The 14,175-nt window shown below is 42.3% G+C and overlaps 1 protein-coding gene across 2 annotated transcripts in view; it reads left to right on the top strand.

The window, feature by feature from the left end:
* The window catches only part of tln1 (talin 1), a 56,750-nt gene extending 43,476 nt beyond the window's left edge, over window positions 1–13,274 (top strand). For both annotated transcript variants that reach the window (XM_047044336.1, XM_047044337.1), the window contains exons 47-57: window positions 928–1,053; window positions 1,992–2,108; window positions 2,357–2,542; window positions 2,720–2,827; window positions 7,012–7,117; window positions 8,240–8,364; window positions 8,781–8,906; window positions 9,032–9,094; window positions 9,170–9,352; window positions 11,494–11,619; window positions 11,754–13,274. In XM_047044336.1, the coding sequence (XP_046900292.1) occupies window positions 928–1,053; window positions 1,992–2,108; window positions 2,357–2,542; window positions 2,720–2,827; window positions 7,012–7,117; window positions 8,240–8,364; window positions 8,781–8,906; window positions 9,032–9,094; window positions 9,170–9,352; window positions 11,494–11,619; window positions 11,754–11,888 (1,401 nt within the window). In that variant the 3' untranslated portion in view covers window positions 11,889–13,274. The remainder of the gene's footprint in view (window positions 1–927; window positions 1,054–1,991; window positions 2,109–2,356; window positions 2,543–2,719; window positions 2,828–7,011; window positions 7,118–8,239; window positions 8,365–8,780; window positions 8,907–9,031; window positions 9,095–9,169; window positions 9,353–11,493; window positions 11,620–11,753) is intronic.
* The last annotated feature ends 901 nt before the right edge of the window (window positions 13,275–14,175 follow it).

The raw sequence follows: 14,175 nt of genomic DNA, 5'->3' as shown, positions 1-14,175 counted from the left end.
ATAATTATTTTTACTAGAGCTTTGTTGATCTAGTTCAAAGCTGAAACTCAAGTTATGTTGGGTCACAATTGTCTTTTGAGGAGTTACAACATAAGAATTCCACTGGGATCCATCCCACCGCCTGTATCACAAGAAGCATTCCCATCTTCACTGGGGGGTTGATTGACTGGCACGTTCACAGTGGTATCTTGTCCATTGATCATGTTCATGTTTTGTAGTGGTGTTCATCATGCAATCCTGTGCATGTGTCTGTGTGTGGCCAGTGTGTTTGAGTCATTAGGTGCGTTCAACATGGACTGCGGCTGCATGAAACGACCGGCGAGAGTAGGCGCTTGCAGTCGGGGAGGACTTGAAAACGGCTCTGTGAAGTCGGACATTTCAGTTTCTCTCGGTTTGCTGCGTTGACGTCAGTCACGGCCGATTAAGCGCTGTTTGCTTACTTTACTTTATTTATAATTAAACGTAGTCTTTCCGTTAGTGAAGAGGCAGAGTAAAACCCTTTCTTCAACAATTTTTTTATTCAATTAAACAGTTTGGTCCGGATTTGAGCATTGGCAAAACTGAAGGTGTCAGAATAATTACAAAACACGCGTTAAAGTTGTCGTGTGTGAGTCTGGCCAATCATGAAATAGCTGTGTCGTCACTAGAACCCGTGCAGTTGCTCTTGAGAAAATGCGCTCGGCTACACAGCCGGCAGTTCTTTAAATCGATCAGGGACCTATCCTCGGCGCCGTCTCAAGTCGGACAAAAAGTCTAACCAGAATTAACTGTTTCAAGTGAGCCGGCTGCAGCGCTGCATGAAGTCAGTCCATGTCGAACGCACCTATTGTGTCTGTGTGTGAGAACAGGAAATGCCACCCAACCACATGGGTCACAATGTCAAGTCTGCAAATTTCAACTCACATGTAACTATTGTGCCCCCTGTAGGTGGTTCTGATCAACGCGGTCAAAGATGTGGCTAAAGCTCTGGGTGATCTCATCAGTGCCACCAAGGCGGCGTCGGGCAAGCCCCATGATGACCCTGCCATGCTGCAGCTAAAGAACTCTGCCAAGGTAAACTAGTTGTTCTCTCCTGGTAGAAACACTGCGGCAAGTTGACAACCTAAACTACTACTTACATGAAGGTAGTACTCTACATACAGTACAGTTACCATTTCCCATAACCCAGTTTCACACAACCCTCGCACCTCATTCATATAGCTCAAACCACTGTATGTGGTCATAATGAAAGTCTACCATCAGTTTAGCAATGTGGCAGGATGTACCTAATCTACCATCTTGTTATTGCATAGCCAGACTACGCCTCAGCAGTCTGTCATCTACTTTTAGGAGAGAATAAAAGGGTTATTGGGTGTAAAGTGGTGTGTGTTTGCTCCGTTACCAGTTTGTCTCCTGCAACAGCTCATAAACAGGTCCACACACTTCTCAGTGTTCACCTCTTTGAGGAACTGCTCGTTCACATGCAGGAAACACTCCTGACGTGTCTACAGAGACTTCTTCAATCCTGGTGTCTAGTTTTTCTGCCCTTTTCATTTAGATTTTCCGGTCATTAATCATCTTAGTTAGGGCCAGAAGTATCTGACAACAGCTGAGGAGTAACATTAGACTACCCCCCCCTCCTCTAACACACACACAGTCTGAAATGCTTCACGCCCTCACAGACAGACAGAAAGGATTACGACAATATAGAAACACAGACACACACCCACAGACTCTCCCAACCTCAGATTCAGACATGGAGATAACATGTCCTACTGGTTGCAGTAGAGCCACATTATACCACGACCCTCGAACTGACACGCACACAGACAAACACTTCGCAAAACTGGCTCATGCTTTCTTTGTTTACCATCTTACTGTTTACCTCTGTATGTCTTGACCTCTATTCTCACCTTACTGTGCATGTAAACGCAACTATACAAGGGTTAAAGACACAACACCATCCCCTTTTATTTTGGAAGCCCTGAAGTACAGGTGTCTGTCCCCCCCAGGTGATGGTGACCAACGTGACGTCGCTGCTGAAGACTGTAAAAGCAGTGGAGGATGAAGCCACTAAGGGCACCAGGGGGCTGGAGGCCACTATCGAGCACATCAAACAGGAGCTGGCTGTGAGTGCTACTGTCACAGCAGCGCAAGTGTCTTCATGTATTGTATTTTACATTGCAAAACGTGCAAACATATTTTCGCCAACATTATTGCCCAAATATTTAATATCATACTGTACTCTTTTGTAACATCTGAAGAGTTTTCTAAATATACATTTTGTTTAGCTGCTATGGTTATGATAGTTCATTAGTCAGCGTTATGATGTCATTGAGTTCAAATGAAACTAATGTTGTGATTGGTCCGGTCTCAGGTGTTCAGCAGCTCAGAGCCGCCTCCTAAAACAGCCACACCAGAGGAGTTCATCCGCATGACCAAAGGCATCACCCTAGCAACTGCCAAAGCAGTGGCTGCTGGGAACTCCTGTCGCCAGGAAGATGTCATTGCAACAGCGAACCTGAGTAGGAGAGCCATCGCTGATATGCTGCACTCGTGCAAGGTAAACAGAATGTCATCAAAACAAACCTTAACCATCAGACAACCCTTCATAAACATTTAAAAAGGTTTATTCTCAAATATCTGTCACTGTTTACAATGATCACAACAGTGGAGTGAATGGCTATGTACAGTATATATGACTGTCACACTAACATTGGCCTCCCTCATACCTCCTCAGCAAGCGGCCTATCACCCTGAGGTCAACATGGAGGTGCAGATGAGAGCCCTGCGCTATGGCAACGAGTGTGCTGTTGGGTACCTGGGTCTGCTCGAACACGTGCTAGTGGTGAGAGGGCTCTGCTGTCACACACACACACTCAAACACAAGCACAACCATGCAAACACACACACACATACTGTACATTTCCTTCTATTGGATTCCTGCTATTCTCAAGAATCTGTAAGAATGTATTTCCACAGATGTTAAAATCTTTAGAGTGAATTCCCTTAACCTGGACAGCTAGCTGGTGCTAACCGTCCAGTTCAATCACACAGGTATAACTTCTTCATAATTGAAGAATGAATGTAACCAAGTCTGTTACTGCTGGTCTGGCAGTAACAAGCCATTCAAAGAAAGGTGTCTGCTTACAGTGAAGTGCACATTAAGACCACAGCCTTCCCACCCTGCTTACAGTCACAAAACTAACAGGACGTGCCCCCAGTAAAATATTGCCCTAGCCAACCCGACCCTGAACCCTTTGTTATTTGACATTTCATGTCCTGGTTCTACAGTGGCTAGCTCTCCGTCCACTTAGGGAGTGCCCACTCAGCCACTTGTTTGTGAAGGCAGGGTACAATATGAAAAATTGGAGGGAAATTTTCGATTAATTGGAAATCCTAATATACATTATGTTTTGAAGCATTTATATTATGTTGTGAAGCATTTACGATATGTTGTGAAGCATTTAAATGTTCAAAAGGAGATTTTTTATTCATTTTTACCAAGAGTTAACACCTCATTTTAGAACGTTATTTCACTTAAGTAATTAAAGGATCTCTGAATTATGGAAAGCTCAAGGCAAGAGGTTGAATAATATTTTCTCTAGATCAGTGAAAGTGATCTAATTAGTGTAGGTAGGCAGGTGTTAAGCTCCAGTAATATCCAAAGTATTTTTGAGATTTCACTCATGCACAGTTGTAAAGGGTAAACCATTAACATTTCCACAGGAAGAATGAAGTATCTTTTGTTGCCAGGTCTGTTAGGGGTGTCCTCATGAGAAACCCAATAGAAGATGCATCAAGCTGTCATCTTAGCTAAAATGAGTTTATTTACAGTTTATTGGTTCAATAACATCACATTTATCTTTCACTTGCATGCTTGCATTTGTATGTCCATGAATGCAGTGTAAATATAAAATTCCCACATATGAAAACAATTACGAAAAAAAATAAATGATTTTGCCCCCTCTATTCTTCCTCCATCCAAACATTTTGTCAATGTTCCATCAATGTTCCATGAATGTTGACTGATAGCCGGTGAGTAAGGCAACATGATTGACCTGCACGAGTGTGGAGCTGCTTTGGTTGGGTGCCTTGGGACATACTTACACTTCAGCAGGTCTCATATAAGAATAACCCCATCTCTCCTTACCTGACTCTGAGCATACATTAACTCCTTTGGATCTTTAGATTGAATGCGCAACTACAGTGTATTACATGATGGAACAAAACCATGTGAACGGTTTGATGTAAACTAACATAATCAGGCTCACAATCGTTTTTTTTTATAAAATGGCTAACTTGAGAATAGTACCCCTCCCCCCAAAGATTGAGATATATATTTTTTTTTATTGCATGAAGGTTTGTGTGTGTGTTACCGTGCATTTAAGATACCATGCCATTCTTTGACGCTCATTTTGAAAACATGTTCTGTTGCCATTCAAGTGGGGCTTGGGTGATCGAGCAGCCATCCTATGTGTGAATGTGCTGCTCGCTGGGCGAGTCGTTTGTGTGCGTCGGACACTTTCTGTGTGTGCGCATGTGTGTGCAGACATGATGCATTGGCGTGTGGCTGCTGTATTAGTCACTGTCATACTCCGCATTCCCATGCAGCCACTCTCATGCGTCTCTTGTCTTTTCTTAGTAGCGCATTTATACGAACTTGAGCACGGTATGCCTATTCGCTGTGGGCCTGTGGGCACAGATAGCTCCAGTAATGTCCTGCACCTGTCATCTGCCACCCACGACCTGGCGAGGGCGCCTCAGTAGAGGACACTCTGAGGACAGTCACTTAGACTGGAGCCAGCTTTCCCCCCCATTAGCCAGAGACAGGCAAACTCTCATTTGAGCTGAAAGGGACAATGGTTGCCAGGTTGGCCCAAAAGTTTCCAAGGCTTAAATTACATTTACATGGTTTTGGTTCTGGAACCTCTGGTACGCTCTGTACGCTCTACGATTTTTGGGCAGGCCACCCTTTGTCACAGTCAGGCAAGCCCTTTTAAATCTCTGTGACACTTCCCAATCTATTATTGTCCTAAACAAGGCCACAATAGTAACTGGTGGTGTCCTTATACAGTGCCCTCCAAAAGTATTGGAACAGTGAGGCCAATTCCTTTATTTTTGCTGTAGACTGAAAACATTTGGGCTTGACATCAAACGATGAATGTGAAACCAGAGATCAACGTTTCAGCTTTTATTTCCAGGTATTTACATCAGGATCTGATGCACAAATTAGAAAATATCACCTTTTTGTTCGAACCCACCCATTTGTCACGTGAGCAAAAGTATTGGAACATATGACTGACAGGTGTGTTTTGTTGCCCAGGTGTGTCCTATTACATACATTATTCAATCAATAAATACCAATGAATGTCTACACTCAGGTTCAGATTGGGTAAGATAGGTTTTGTCTATGCAGACTGTATTCAGAGGTGAAAACAACATGAAAACCGGAGCGCTGTCTTTGGGTGAAAAACAAGCAATTGTGAGTCTTAGAGAAGATGGAAAATCAATCAGAGCCATTGCAGAAACATTGGCCATAGCCAGTACAACCATTTGGAATGTCCTGAAGAAGAAGAAAACTACTGGTGTACTAAGTAACAGACGTCGAACAGGTAGACCAAGGAAAACATCAGCAGTTGATGACAGAAACATTGTGAGAGCTGTAAAGAAAGACCCTAAAACAACTGTTAGTGAGATCAGCAACAACCTCCAGATGGCAGGAGTGAAGGTATCACTATCTACTGTTCGCAGAAGACTTCCTGAACAAAAGTACAAGGGCTACACCAGAAGATGCAAACCACTCATTAGCAAGAAGAATAGGAAGGCCAGGCTGGAATTTGCCAAAAAGTACAGAGATGAACCTCAAAAATTCTGGGACAAAGTTTTATGGACTGATGAGACAAAGATTAACTTTTACCAAAGTGATGGAAAGGCTAAAGTTTGGAGAAAGAAAGGAACTGCTCATGATCCCAAACACACAAGCTCATCTGTGAAACACGGTGGAGGTAATGTCATGGCTTGGGCTTGCATGGCTTCTTCTAGGACGGGCTCATTAATCTTCATTGAGGATGTAACACATGATGGCAGCAGCAAAATGAACTCGGAAGTCTACAGAAACATTTTGTCTGCCAATTTAAGGAAAGATGCAACCAAACTGATTGGCAGAGCCTTCATCATGCAGCAAGATAACGACCCAAAACACACTGCCAAAACAACAAAGGAGTTCATCAGGGGCAAGAAATGGAAGGTATTAGACTGGCCAAGTCAATCTCCAGACTTAAACCCTATAGAGCATGCATTTTACCTGCTTAAGAGGAGACTGAAGGGAGGAACCCCACAAAACAAACAACAACTGAAAGAGGCTGCAGTGAAAGCCTGGGAAAGCATCAAAAAGGAAGAATGCAAAAGTTTGGTGACGTCAATGGGTCACAGACTTGCTGCAGTTATTGAAAGCAAAGGATTTGCAACTAAATATTAAGTCTTATTCACTTAAATATGTTTTAAGTATATCTGTTCCAATACTTTTGCTCACATGACAAATGGGTGGATTCAAACAAAATGTGATATTTTCTTAGTTGTGCATCAGATCCTGATGTAAATACCTGGAAATAAAAGCTGAAACGTTGATCTCTGGTCTCACGTTCATTATTTGATGTCAAGCCCAAATGTTTTCAGTCTACAGCAAAAATAAAGGAATTCGCCTCACTGTTCCAATACTTTTGGAGGGCACTGTATGTGTAGTCTGAATTGGCCACATTTATTTTCCTATCATGTCCAAACAGTTTTAATACCCTTTATCCTTAACAGAAGACACAAATGTCAAAATGTTCAACAAGCCCATTTTATTATTGTGATATGGGATGGATGTTTGAGAGATGCGAGCTTTACCCCTACAACCATAGTATGCAAAGTGAGAGTTGTTGTTATTACACCTACTGTATGTCAATGAATTACGCATGTTTGAACACAGAGGTTGACGTGTTTCCAGAGCCATCTGATGGTTGTCCCTTTTTTGTCCCCTTCCAACAGATCATCCACAAGCCCACCCATGAGCTCAAGCAGCAGCTGGCCACCTACTCGAAGCGCGTGGCTGGGTCTGTCACAGAGCTCATTCAGGCTGCGGAGGCCATGAAAGGTAGTTTGACCTCCGGGCTTTCAGATATCCAAACCACACCCCCCCCCTACGTGCACTCTTCCTCTTTCACATCTCCCGTTCTATAGGCTGTGTATAGGTTCCATCACTTTCTTATCGTTTCCTCCTCCACTTCAGTCCTTATCCACTTTCCCTCACAGATCTGATAGTACAAGATAGGCCATAGCAGTACACGCCATAGCAGTATGGATGAATATCAATAGCCTATAAACAGTGATGGTCTGATTGGCAAGGGCAAACCAACGAGGTCAAGATGAAGTATGTCCTTGGAATGAGACGCAGCCAAAGCATGTCTTAAGAGGAGGAGGAGGGGGGGGGTTGTCCCTGGCTGTTGACAGCCTCATTTTCACCAATGCTTCTCAGCTGATGTCCCCAGGACCTTCTCCTCTTACACACGACCATCTCCACACTCCCCCCTGCTCTGAAGGTGTCAAGTACAAACTGCGTCGTCCTCAAGGCAACAGCATGACTGCATCAACCACCAATGTTGTGATTCCACCCCCCACCCCCACCCAACCCCAAAAGAAAAAACACCCCCTTGCTTATTTCGACAAGCAATCTTCAACAGCTCTCATGTAAGAGGACTTAAGTGTAAGAGAACCCTGCTGGCTTTCGTGGTGATAATGTCACATCTTGATTTAAGGGCAGATGAAAATGGGATGTCTATATCTGCCCTTTGAGAGAGAAGGAGCAGGAGATTGATGTGGTTGGCTGGAAGTGGTAAAAGGCCCACTGAAAAGCCCATCAATTCGTCAGTATTAAATACTGCAGTAGTCATTTCCAAATAGTTTGAGAATGGATTTACTGGTCTACGTCTCTATATTTAGCCAATATCAAATCACAGGGAATGTTATGTAATATATTTTCTTATGTATCATCATTATATCGTAAGACACAGAGAATGTATAAGTGAACATGTAAAAGTTCAGTAGTATATTACAGCATGTGTCCTATGCCCTAACATTCCTAAAGGATGGTAACTGTGTGTGATCCCTGACTTTGGAGATTGCATGCTTTTGATTAAGGCCAAAGAGTGAAAAATTTACAGTGAATGTGAAGTTTGGTCAATAGTCATTAATTACTTCGGCTGATTGTTTCTTACAGGAACAGAATGGGTGGACCCCGAAGATCCGACCGTAATCGCAGAGAACGAGCTCTTAGGAGCAGCAGCCGCCATCGAAGCTGCCGCCAAGAAACTGGAGCAGCTGCGGCCCCGGACCAAGCCCAAGGTGAGAGGGCTTCTTCCAACTGCCTCAGGGCTTCTTCCACCTGCCTCAGGGCTTCCCATGGCTCACACCTCCACCCTGCTAGCTTAACCTCAGCCCTTCCCTGCCCTGCTGTTGCTCACAGCCTGCGTGCAATGCTTCTCAACTGGTGGTGCAGGTCTTGACTCTTGACCTCAGGCGTAGCAGCTTCAAAATGCATTGCCTTTGTTAGCTTGTGCATTTTAAAGAGAGGACTTGGCGGTGGTTAAGTAGTTGACACCCATGGGTCCTTGTGGAAGTTGCACAAAACCACACTATTGACATCAGAATGGGTGTGCTACTGTGTTGTTATGGCGTTCAAAACAGGTATTTGCACAGTCACATCTAGGTAGTTGCATTGTGTTTGTCAACTAAAGCATGCTTGCTGTCTCTGTAAACAGGAAGCTGATGAGAGCCTGAACTTCGAGGAGCAGATCCTTGAGGCGGCCAAATCGATTGCAGCCGCTACCAGTGCACTGGTGAAAGCTGCCTCAGCTGCCCAGAGGGAACTGGTCGCCCAGGGAAAGGTAAGCCTTCGCAGGTTTGATTGCAGCAAAGTGATTAATGAATCCTGGCACTATCCTGAAGTCTCATAAAGATTCTCATTCTGTGTTGACATTCTCTTCAACCCTCCTTTGTGCATGTCTCCTAGGTTGGTGCCATCCCAGCCAACGCAGCGGATGATGGACAGTGGTCTCAGGGTCTCATTTCAGCTGTAAGTGTCATGATGTCTCACACTTTTTTAATCTCACAGCAAATCGCCCTCACTAACATACTCCACACATGTCAGGCCCGTATGGTTGCAGCAGCCACCAACAACCTGTGCGAGGCAGCCAACTCCGCAGTACAGGGCCACGCCAGCGAGGAGAAGCTCATCTCCTCCGCTAAGCAGGTGGCTGCCTCCACGGCCCAGCTTCTGGTGGCCTGCAAAGTCAAGGCGGACCAGGACTCCCAGACCATGAAGAGGCTACAGGTCGGTGTGCCCGTGTGTGTGTGTGCCCGTGTGTGTGTGTGTGTGTGTGGAGGGGGGGGGGGAGGGGAGTTCATATTTTGGTTGGTGTCTCAGTTTCTAGTTTTACATGTGGCTCCCCTTCTGTGTACAGCTGTCACATCAGGCTTAGGTTGTCTATATTTATCCCAGTTTAAAGCAAGACTTTATATGCAGCTTTTATTTAATACTAACTAAGTAGCACTTCAGGTTGGAACACCACAGTTTATATTGATTGGAATCCTGCAAAGGGAGTGGGAATGTTGAATTTAGTTGGGTCATGTGGGCATGTCGCTTTGAATAAAAGTGCCTGCTACATGAATAAAATGTTAATGTGATCCATTCATGAATAATATTCCAGCACACTGTAGTTAACTTTGGTGTACGCTGAAAGTGGTCCACTTATCTCATATCTCAACTTAGACATTTCCTGTAAAGTTGTCAAGGTTGACTTGTTGCCAACAATTTTGAATAGGTGACAGGAAATGTATAAAGTTCAAAAGGTACACTAACATATTTAAAGCAACCTTGTGTCAATTCTAGATGTCCAAGTATGTGGTTAGTTTCCACATACAGTACATTTAAACAACCATGATCCCATCCACTCTTTAGATATAGTGTGTCCAGGGCTGTGAATATGTCAGCTAGCTCTAGGCACACCAAGCACATCAGGGAATCTCATAATCTGTGGTCCAATCAGCAAAGACTTATCTCCTTCTTCTCAGAGCCTGCAGCTGCTACGGAGGTCATTCCCATTTGTTTATACCATCATCCAGTACATAGACTTGAGATGTTGAATCCGCTGCTAGAAACTTTAGCCTCTGTCTATGATTTCCGCGACACTAAAGAATATGCACACTACAGTCGTCGAGTCCTTTCCCTTTTGGAAAGAAGCGTGATTAGGCCTCCTCAACATTACATTTATTCATTTAGCAGGAGTTTTTATCCAAAGCGACTTCCAAGAGAGAGCTTTACAAAAGCGCATAGGTCAATGATCATAAACATCGAGATAGCCCCAAAAACACATTGTGGGTGGCCAAAACAAAAAGCATACATTGTGAAAAGAAAATAAGTGCCAATGGGAAGAAATATAAGAGCATATAGTTAAACAAGTTACAATTAAACATGAACCTCCAAAGTGCAAGAGTGTACCTGTAGGAAAGCAAGCAACAAGCAAGCAACCAGGCCTCAAGGTGCCTGACCTCATTTATAAAGGTGCGAACACATAAAAACCATGCAAACTCAACCTCACATATATTAACTAACTTATATCAGATAAATTAATAAGTGAATCGACTTTCTCACCCACCCCTAATATATATGTTAAAAAAAAAGTAATTCTTTATTGGACAGTTTTTAAGTCAGAGAGAAAGGGGGGGGGCAAAGGGCTACGGGAAATGTGATCCCAGGACAATGTCCATAGAGTGCCAATCTTTATCCAAACTGAGACTTTCCTCAGTTAAAACAGCGAGCACCAACCTTGCGTCTTGTACCCATGAACAGCTGTTAAGTGTCTGAGAGGGTTTATATAGCATTGTGTGTTTATGTGAAGGCAGGCGAACAGTCACATTCCAGCATCACATAAATCAGGAGCCCGGGAATTTAACAAAGGCAGCCTAGTGGTGCCCTTGCCAGTGCAGCGCTTCTTTCTCTTAGCAAAGCCTCAAAAGGAGAAAAAATCAGACTCCTTGTTTGCAATGCGCCGCCAAGAGAGTCTCTCAGAGATGTATGTTTTGCTTCAAGTGAGCTACGACGAGCAGCTTTCTTGCCTTTTAAAGTCATCTCCTCAAGTACAGAGAGGGGAGAGTGTTTTGGTTTGCTTGTCTGGCTTTGGTAGAGGCTGACGTTTCCTTTCCAGGGGCGAACGAGGAGTGGATTAGTCATGTTAAGTCTAACTGTGTGCGTCAGTCACCAAGGCTGTACACCTAACTCAAATACCTAAAAATAAATACCTAACTCATCTCCCCGAACCCTTAGAAATCCAGGTAATATCTAACCAGAGCACAAAATCAGTTCCATTCAAGTGAATCCCTAACTGTCAGACAGACGTCTAGGCCCCATTCTAATATTGTTTGGCCTTTGGTTCGGTGGTCATGGCTCCCTTTAACCATTCTGACCTTCCACAGGCTGCAGGAAACGCTGTGAAGAGGGCCTCAGATAACTTGGTGAAGGCAGCTCAGAAAGCAGCCTTTGATGCCCAAGATGATCAGGCTGTTGTGGTTAAGAGCAAAATGGTGGGCGGTATTGCCCAGGTAAGTCCTTGATAATTATACTTAGAATCAAATACTCTGTTCTAAGATTGCATGTGCTATCTTACTTGCACAGTTTGGGGTGTCTATCATCCATTTTGAGTTTGTGAAAGCTCATTGGTTGTGTTTTGTTGCAGATCATTGCTGCTCAGGAGGAGATGCTGAGGAAGGAGAGAGAGCTGGATGAAGCCAGGAAGAGGCTGGCACATATCAGACAGCAGCAGTACAAGTTCCTGCCCACAGAGCTTAGAGACGATGGGCAGGAGCAGTGAGATCACACACACACACACACTTTTTAGACACACAGCGGAGACAAATCAGATGCTCAGGGCCTCGCCCGGGCTATTATTAGAGAAAACTATATAGTGTTATGCTTAAAAGAGCAATATTGGGCAAAGTAATTAAAGAAATTATTGGGGTAAAAAGTGAAAGTTGTCTATTTTCAATGTGTTTTTCTTAGTTTGTCACTTTCAAGAGCCTTATTACAGTGCCACTGATTGTTTTCTGGATTATGCAAAAAATAAATGCAAGTCCTGGAGGTAACTGCGCTTTTCATAGTTTCTATGTTAATAATGCAATAGTAAGGTCCTTTAGGCTAGCTCTTATATCTAGATTGCATGTCTGCCCAGCATCTACAATCTTTTTACTCAATAAATTGTCGCAAAAAAAAATATATTTTCCTTCACTGCTAGAGCAATACTATTTTTATAGCGAGCACAATGACCATCTGGTTGGAGGTATCTATGCTGTGTTTTTAATTAGAAAAATGCAGCCACCAAAAGTACTGCTGTGGGTGGGTAAGAGTGATAAGAAGTCATAGCTGACTGCTCAATGATTTAAACTGTCCACTAGCTATATCATGAAACATAGTGATGTGATTGCCATGAACGAGTGTGGGTCTGGTCATGTACCAAAGACGACAGTTCAACTCAAATATGGGGGGTTTGTCAGGTGCTCTTTATCTGAACCAAGGACATTTACAGTAACTGCATTTTGATGCAATTTGGACCAGAGGTGCAATGATTTACTGCGTTGAAAAATTAATAGAAAGAATAAAAACATATCATTTTTTAAAGATAAATAAAGCTATGAAATGTGTTACCAATGGTATCTTCTATTAAATGTGTATGTTAATAAAGTGATTTGTTTGTCAACGTTTGGAGATCATCGGTTCTGTTTGGCCAGCTGTCTTGTTTGAAGCTCGTAAAGCCATATTTTATTTCTTTCTTCAAGACATTGTATTTTTAAATCATTAATGCTATGTTTCTTTTGGTGCTATTGAGTGGTTAAATTGTTAACTGTTATGTGTCAAATAGACCTAACCAACTGAAACCAGTACATTTTGAGAAAAAAATTAAAATATACAGTATATTGTGGATGAAATCCTCTTTACAGCACAATCGTATGATAGCAATGAGGTAGAAGAATATGTACCCACGTTTAGTTTCTTATGAGTAATTATTTTTCTTGATTTAGCTGCCTATTTCACATTTTCACGAGCTTCAATGTAACCTTCTGTCTGTTCAACATATCAATGCATCAAAAAGTGCCTGCTTAATGTATTTTACAGTAATGTGTAACTGTTAACCTTTTCCATCATCAAGTGCACTTATCCATTTGTTTAACTTAACAAAATATAAATTCACTCTTTTACAAAATGTTTCTTGCATTTGTTTATCTCAATAAAGTATTAAAGGTACAGTTTCAAAAGTTTGTGAACTCTTTTGAATAATTGTTTTCAACTCTGCATTCAAAATAACAACTTTTTTTCTGCTACACCAAATATCTGTTAGTACAGTGAGGTAGTCATGTTTGGTACCTGGTGGCTTGATGTCTACTGTCACTCTCCCAAGCTCATATTACAACACCAATATGTATTTTAATGAGTCAATGATAATTCAGCAGTGGACCATACTCTTTTTTTCTAATCTAAAAAAAAGTGGAAATTGAGCAGCAGAGGTACCTGATGGATTGATCCTAGTATGTGACTTCAGACCTGTGCAGGAACTGTACTCAAGGTCACATATCTAGTGTATTCACATGAGATGTTCCAGTATTGGATAATAATAATAATGATGATTACATGAAATATCTGTGTATTATAAACCATTATAATCCATTTTGAATTTGGCCTGTTGGATTGAAAATGGGAATTAGTTAAAAAGTTCACCAACTTTCTTTCCTGAACTTAAAATACAATGTTTGTGTATTTAATAACACATAGATGATTTCTTAGTTGGCTCATTCACATACATTTTCTTAAAATAGGCCCTCAGGAGGTTTAGAAAAAATATGAAATCACCTGCGATATTATATCATTTAAATGTTCTCGTAACCATAATTATTAGGATAAACACAATATTTTAGACGTGTAGGCTGTAGCTGCTTGGGTATTTAACTTAAACAGTCACATGTTAAGTTCACTAAAATCTTCCATCTGCTATTTACTGTGTTTGTCATAGTGCTCTTACGAGTTAGGGAAAGTCCATGAAAGCAATTCTGTTCATTTTAAAATTACTATTTGAAGACAAACTGCGTGACTATCACCCAGATAACAAA

This window comes from Hypomesus transpacificus, chromosome 22 (genome assembly GCF_021917145.1).
Source record: "Hypomesus transpacificus isolate Combined female chromosome 22, fHypTra1, whole genome shotgun sequence".
NCBI lineage: Eukaryota > Metazoa > Chordata > Actinopteri > Osmeriformes > Osmeridae > Hypomesus > Hypomesus transpacificus.
This window is presented reverse-complemented; position numbering and strand designations above follow the sequence as displayed.